At 47.0% G+C, this 7,711-nt stretch overlaps 1 protein-coding gene across 1 annotated transcript; it reads right to left on the bottom strand.

Annotated features, from left to right (window-relative positions):
* Window positions 1–5,252: 5,252 nt before the first annotated feature.
* On the bottom strand, window positions 5,253–6,350 carry FAM110C (family with sequence similarity 110 member C). Its single transcript, XM_054383836.1, has one exon. The coding sequence runs from the start codon at window positions 6,348–6,350 to the stop codon at window positions 5,253–5,255; it is 1,098 nt and encodes a 365-aa protein (XP_054239811.1).
* Between the last annotated feature and the right edge of the window lie 1,361 nt (window positions 6,351–7,711).

Raw genomic sequence — 7,711 nt, 5'->3', positions numbered from 1 at the left:
CTTATCTGGAATTGTTACCCGTCTTGACAACTTCAGACCTGCAGACCTTAGTACACAGCACTAGAAAATGAAGACAAATGCCCTGCATTCCCAGACCATTGTAACTGAGAACTAACCACCCAGGGATTGACAACCACATATGGAAATCCAATCTGGATGATCTTGCTGTGACTTTAACTGATGTTAGCTAAACTGCCTGAGGAGCACTTCAAGAGCAACTCCTCCAGTGCACAACAGCATAGGTTAAAACAGGTAAAATGGGCTTCTCCTATCACCAATGTTTTGTTGAACCCCTGGCGCTCACCCTTGCCCTTTCCACTTCTCCAGATGTATTTGCTGAGAGAAGCAAACACTTGAGAACTGCAGCTTAACTACTCACTTGAGCTTGGCATCCACCCAGCCGTGCCAGCAGCTGTTTTGGGCCAGGAGAGGCAGTGGAATGAGCTGCCATGGTGCAGGCAGGAGGAATGTGGAGAATGAATGTTGATGCTTCTGGACTCCTCACATTGCAGGTCTGGTAGCCAGATAAGATAGAGAACAGTACACTACATCCATGGCAACACAAAGTAAAGTTTTAACCTCTGCAGAACCCTCAGGTGGAGCCACTATTACAGCAGGTAGGACAACTCTCACAGATGAGTGTTGGTGTGACTGAAAGGAGAATTGGCTTTGGCTTCTATTGTTTTGGAGGGGTTTTTTGCATTTTTGGGTGGTTTAACCATGTCTACAAAGAAATGCTTTAGTACAAGACACTTTCTAGAGATAAATGGCAGACTGAGGCGTTTGGGGCACAGCCAGAAAATTCTGTGAGTTATTGTAAAAGCCTCAGTCAGTACACTGATGAGCCAAAGTATTTTTTATCAGCTTTTAAAACACATTTAGCTTAGCCAACCCAAATGAAGCATTTCACTGATGATAATGAGTAAGGTGCTGTCTACACAGGGTGTTTCACCCCATCAGGACATTTACCTGGCATGAATGTGCCCCAACATGCCTCCTTTACCTTGCAGCACAGGGATGCCATCCTGCACATCCATATTCCAGACCCATGCTACAGGAAGTGTGGCCTTACACAGTCCGGATACAGCTTCCTAACATGATTCTGTAAACCCACCGCTCACTCACAATGCATAGAACTGAAGGTGTTAAACCACAAGCTGCTAAACCTTGCAATGTTTGCAATGTCAGAGTCATACTGCAAATGGAGTAGCCTACGTATGTGTGAATTGTTCCATTCTGTAAAACTCTTCCTCATTTTTCTTGTTTCTTGGAACCATGCTGCTGAAAGTATTTTGGGAAAGATTTTAAAGGCTACTCCTCTCCACTGGCTGAGCAAGCAACTGACAGAACAAACTAGATAGAGACAAGGTACTCAAATTTGGCATTGGTACTCTCAAGAGGGGCTTGGCAGGGATTTAGCTTACAACATGTTTGCCAAGTATCCCAGATAAAGCTGCCGCAACTAGTCCTCACCAGCCAAGTAAGTAACATCTAATGATGTAAGGATGAGCCCTGGTCACACAGCCCTGGTAAAAGAGAGCCTTTGAACATCCGGGTGGAGTCTGCCTGCCTGCAAGGATTTACCCAGAGGTCATTGCCACTTCATTCCCACTTTCTCCTCCAATCCCTGATGACAATTCATTCCTTGAAAGAGTGCAGAACACAGACCTTCTGTCCCAGCCCAGCATGGTATTCTGAGGCAATGAGCTGATGCTGGATATTGTCATGGATGGCAGCTGCTTCCACACTTCGCTTTTTCAGAGGCTTCCGTTTCCCACTGCCTTGACAGGGCACAGTTCACAGTCTCCACATCTCAACACACTCTTGGACACCCTGTGCTTGTGACAAGAGTGAGACTTCCAGGGGATGGGGATGAGGGTAGGAGGCAACAATAAAATAGTAAACTTGGACAAAGTAGTCACAAGCTAGAAGAGGGAAAAGTTTCTTCCTGAGTCTGGTTTTGGACAACTTCCAAGTCAAGGATTCTGAAGAAAGAGGAAAAAAATGTGTCAATTACTATTTATCACATCAGACAAATGTAAGGCAACACTCTAAAGCTTTCATTCAGCTGCTTATGGCTGTTGTCAACATAGTAAACTCCCCTCTCAGGAGATTTCCACTTGAACAATGAACACACATTTAAGAATGTTGCTAAAAGTCAAGGCTGAATAGTCTTGATGCAACACAGGAAGAAGAAAACAGTGAATCCCCTTCTTAGAGTCAAGCAGAACTGACTGTGAGAGGAGCTGAGCAGCTGAACTACAGAGGTGAAACCAGGCAATATCCTACTGAGGAGTGACAATGCCCACCTCACTGAGTACCGTCGTTTTCTGAGGCTCACCACCCACGCTCAGACTCTGCAATCATCACTCTGACGAAACCTGTTAGGGAACCTGATCCTTCAAATAGCCATTTCACTAACATGGTGTCCCACCAGTCTTGGAGAGCTCATGAAAAACTAAATAGAGAACATAAAATATGAATGGGATGATCACCGGCCCATAAAAGCCCTGCAGTTCTTGAAAGCTGTTTTACATGTAACGAATGCTGGAGTTTAGAAAACAGGTTTCTGCCAATTTTTCCTAAGAAGGTGCAACAATTTTCAAGCCTTTCTGCAAAACAAGGAACCTTCGAGGATGTGCCTGGGAGCACCAGGGAGAACACATCGCTCCCCCACACAGCAGAGGAGTTTTCTACCCATTAATAACCAGTAAGCAGAGCCAAATATGTGGATATAGCAGAAACATGCAGATTTCTAACTTGACGCTGCAATGTCAGAGAAAGTGTAGGGCTGAAAGAAAAGATCAGAGCAGGACTTACCGTGCAATCACGTGGTGATGACAACTCTCAGCTTAAATTCTGCCTAGTAAATGTAATATTTGACTTATGGTAGCTCTTGATGACTCAAGTCTTTTATTTTGGGTGCTGTCTATAGGTATTTTTAGCTGACCTTTCTGAACTTTCTGGGTCTGTGGCCCATATGGTAAGAACAATCTCAGTTTTCAGAAATTATCCCAGAAGCAATCACAGCCCCACTGCTGAGGTCTATCAGCTGAGAGTCAGCTCCAGTGTATTTAAAATTAGTTTTATAACATGGACCCTGTGGATCAGTTTCTCCCAAGCTGCCAAAAATTTTGCTGCTAAAGAAAACTGCTACCAGTGTAAAGCACTCTCTTGTTCTAGGTATTAAAATTATTGCAGAATGGAGTTGAATAAACTTGCTGTCTACTTTATGGAGGTCTTTCCAGCATCTTGTTAGGCTATATGCTATAACTGTCATTTTGTCTTAGATGTTAAAATACAAAAATCGTTGACTAAGCCAGTGTGAGCCAGTTTGCCTCTCTCCTGCCTTTGCCTTTGCCCTGGTAAAGGAATCCCTTCTGCAGATTGCAGGTTCCCTGGGATGGTCACCAGCATCTCCTGTCTCAGCTGTAGTGCTGGACACAATTTGCAAATGGATGGGGAAAGGGCCAGCTGCTCCATCCTGAGATGTCACCTCCGTGGTGACAACTGTGGTTCTGTCCCTGGACTCTACCCCCGGCAAGGGCACAAATAGGCATTTATTCTGTTTTCCATCACAGAAGCGTGGTTGCTTCTGTTACGTGGCTCCTGCTTGTGATGAAATCCAACTCTCATCCTGTGTGTTTAGCAAGGCTGGCAGATGCAATGAGCTTCACAAATGGCCACCTGCATTATTTGGGTTTGTGTTATCTCCCTGGCCTTTTATCACTGAAGGATGAGCAAGGAGAAATGATTAGCTCAGGAGTGCCCTTTCTTCTCTGTAAGGTAATTTGGGAAAGGATCTGTCACAGAACAACACTTCTTTAAGCTGCCAGCCAGATATCTGACAGGCATTCTTATCTACAGGGGCTTGAACTGCTTGTGTGAAAATGGCTCTCTCTCCTTTCCTCCTCCCTCAACTTGCAGGAAGAAAATAATAGGTTTTGGAAGAACATTCAGATTTTAAAAGTGATCCAAATTTCACATAATTAAAACCAGTTTCCAGGAAATAAATGGATTTTTTGATTATATATAGATCAAATTAATCAGGAGCAATAGCCCCACAGGCTCTATCAACAGCTGTATCTACATTAAATGATGTTCTTCTCATGCACCAATTACAAACTGTCAGAAAACATACATGTAACCCTTCATATCAAGACGTACTCATGCAATTTTTAAATACCACACTGTAGCCTACAGCACTTATCCTAAGGGCTGCAGGCACTGGAAGGAGAAAAAAATGTTATCTCCTGCGTCACCAGTACCAAAGGCTCCATGAATACAGTTCTTTCTTAGGAGACCAGATACAGACATGGCTTTTATTAAGACCAGGGTATCAGGTTTTAACCAAGGATAAATCTGTTCTGCTTCTGCCTGTGAAGCACTTGATTTCTAAGCCTAGATGCCACATGTGTGTGGCAAATTTAATAACCATTAACTTGTGGCACACATGTAAAATAACTAGTTTAAAGCAGTGAAGCACCCCTTTAACCAAGGTGAACCACAAAATCCATTTCCAGCTACCAGTGCCAAACCACACAGCAAAACCCACTGCAGCACCACAGTCTAATGGGGGAGAAAACTTAAAGCCTGCGACGTGCTAGAGGATCACCTGGAACAAACCTTTAGAATCCAAACAGAAAACTGTGGGGGAAATAAAACTGCTAGAAGCAGCACTGACTTCAGCTATGCTTTCCTGATACTTGGGGGTGCCTACATATGAGGGGAGGAGTGAGAAAGTGAGGGAGAGTAAGAAAAGGAAAACTGTAGCCATACAGTATAAATACAGTGTACTCCTAATTACTAGTAGTTTCAGTTCAGTCTGTTATCTAAGCAACTCTAATTAAGGGTTGTACACTTTTTATAAGTTTTTCACTAGCATTTATATAGCATAAATTAGAGAAAACAAGCTATTTATGAAGCAGGAATCTGCAAAGGGTATGTCTCATAGATACTAACTCTTTACTTTCATGGGGGGTGGGGTGTCCTGATCTAAATCTGACACGCTTCATGCATTTATTTGTATTTTGGGTTTTATAATGACACGGATTTCTGCTTTGCAAAAAGGCCATAGTGGAACATGTAGTATGTAACATACACCTCCCTTCAGCCCTTCACGAAAAGCCTAAAATAAACTAAGCAGAGACAACTTCTTGCTAAAGAGGAAAGAGAAACAGATGAAACCAACAGGGCGAGGTTTTGCACACACCTTGAGTTCATCAGGCTGCAACGCAAGCTGAAAGAAGCCATCATGCCAGCTCCTGGATCACCCTGTTAGTCTCCTTGGCTTTCTTACACGTGTATAGCCATTTGATTATCCGAGCGTTGCGCTCGATCACGGAGGTGCTGCTTGGGACCTGTTCTGTCAGTTCATCCTCCAGCAGCCCTTCGTCCCCGCTGTGCCTTGTGAAGTCGCTCTCAGATGTTGCCACACTAATGCTGCGGAACTTGAAGGAGACGTTGTCAGACATGACAGAGAAGTTCTCTCTCCCAAGATCCTCGATGATCTCCTGCTCCAGGCCACAGTACTTGAAAAATGTATCAAACTCAGAGAAGGACTTGGAGTAGCGAGAGCTGATGTCTGACTGAGAGCGATGGAGACCTCTCCTCTTCACCTCTTTGACCTCCTCAGGAGTTATATCAAGTTTCGAGAGTCTCTCATGCTCTTTTGCACATACCTCTGGGGCTTCGGTGTTCACAGCGACAGCTTGCTCCACTCCAGGGTTGCTTGGCTCATGGTCACTGTCTTTTGATGAGAGAATCTCTTTGCTCTCGGTGGCTGTGGTGTCCTCCATAACTCTGGGCATCTCAGGGGAAGTCAACTGTTTCTCCTTTACGGACCCGTGGAAGATCCTCCTCACCACGTTCCCTCGTGAGCTGTCCTGGCTTTGACCTCTCCCAAACTCGCATTTCTGGCGGTAAATCACTAGGGAATCCGGCCGCATCTGCCTCCTGGGGGTGCTGCGCCTGGTTATGGGTGGGCCGTGCTGCAGGGGGGCCCGGCAGGAGTACACCGCCTTGGCCAGCTCCAGGGGCTTCGCGCTCTTCCCTCTCCCAAAGTCCCGGCTGTTTTTTTTGCTCTCTACTGAGCAGGTCTCGCTGCTGCTCTCCGAGGCAGAGCTAAGCATGATGACGGGCTCCTGCTTGGTGCTGATTACCTGCTGACTTTTGACGTACTTGGCCTTATCGGCTGCCAACCTCTCCACGGCACTTCTCCTGCCCGGGCTGCCTGCCTCCATCTGCCTGCGGAGGTACTCGGGACCCTTGTTGAGGAGTCGCAGAGTGAAGGAGGAGTGGAGGTCGGAGATGGCGTGCATCCTCACGGCCCGGGAGAGTTCAGTTGGCATAGCAGTTTCAAGGACGTAGATCCTGCGCCCAATCCCGTGAGAGAAAGAAAAAAGAAGAAAAAGAAAAAAAAAAAAGAGGGGGGGAGGCAAATAGTTTTACAAAAAAAAAGGCAAAAAGAAAGGCAGAGGAAAGCCTGGTTGTTGGAGACGGCAGCTGAGCCCCTCCGAGGGCAGAGGCACACCGGCGCTTCCCCGTCCCCGCCGCCCGGCCGCGTCCGCCTCCAGCTGCCGCCACCGCCCCGCCCGCCCCACCGGCCGGGCACAGCCAATCCCGCTTCCCGGCCGGGCCCCGGAACCTCGGCGGGGGAGCCGCTGCTGCTGCTGCCAGCAGGGAGGCTCCTAAAGCGGGCGGTGTCTGAGGGCTTTGGGGGCACGGCCTGCACCGGCCGCCGAGGTGCTCCCCGAATCACCTCTCCTTGGAAGCGGCTTCTGCCGGGACACCTCCTGTAGACAAGTCGCTGCTGATTCAGGGCCTGATCCTGCAGATTCCAAAGCACCTTTCCCTGGGAGGCCAGTATGAAATCATAGAATCATTAAAGTTGGAAAGACCTCTTAAGATCATCCAGTCCACCTGTCAACCCAAAACCACCATGCCATGTGAAACCATGTCCCAAAGTGCCGTGCCTATACGCTTTATGGACACCTCCAGGGCTGGTGACTTCACCACTTCCCTGTTCGATTGCCTGACCACTTCTTCAGTGAAGAAATTTTTCCTGATATCCAACTTAAACCTCCCCTGGCACCACTTGAGGCCATGTCCTCTTATCCTGTCTCTTGTTACTTGCATCTCCCACCTCTCCCTAGCAGCCTTTACAGGACTCATTGCCCCATGGGTGTGGGTACCTGGATGTGCCAGGTGTTGTGCTATGGAGGTATTGTGCTATGGAGGTGTCTCTGCGGTGGGGTTTTTAGGAAAGGAAGTGACTCATTTCCAAGTTACAGCAGTGGAACTCGGCATGGGGTGGCTGAGGTCCACATAGTGCTCACCAGACAGACAGTAGCTGCTGTGCCTCCAGTTGCTGCCAGCAGCACCTAGTCCTTCCCTGGGGCATTGGCACCACCAGGAAGGCATTTAGAATCATAGAATTATTTTGGTTGAAAGACCTTTAAGATCATCAAGTCAACAATATCTACCAAGGCTGGTGCTAAACCGTGTCCCACAGAACTACATCTCTGCATTTTTGAAACACCTCCATGGCTGGGGATTCAATGACATCTCTGGGGGGTCTGTTCCAGTCTTTGAGAACCCTTTCAGTCAAGAATTTTCTTCTAGTGTCTAATCTAAACCTACCCTGGTGCAACTTGAGGCCATTTCCTTTTGTCCTAGCTCTTGTTACTAGGGAGAAGAGACGGATCTTCAC

Source organism: Indicator indicator, chromosome 9 (assembly GCF_027791375.1).
Source record: "Indicator indicator isolate 239-I01 chromosome 9, UM_Iind_1.1, whole genome shotgun sequence".
NCBI classification, from domain to species: Eukaryota; Metazoa; Chordata; class Aves; order Piciformes; family Indicatoridae; genus Indicator; species Indicator indicator.
This window is presented reverse-complemented; position numbering and strand designations above follow the sequence as displayed.

Bases quoted from the DNA above. Each gene is read 5' to 3' on its own strand.
- FAM110C (XM_054383836.1), bottom strand. From the start codon at position 6,350: ATGCCAACTGAACTCTCCCGGGCCGTGAGGATGCACGCCATCTCCGAC.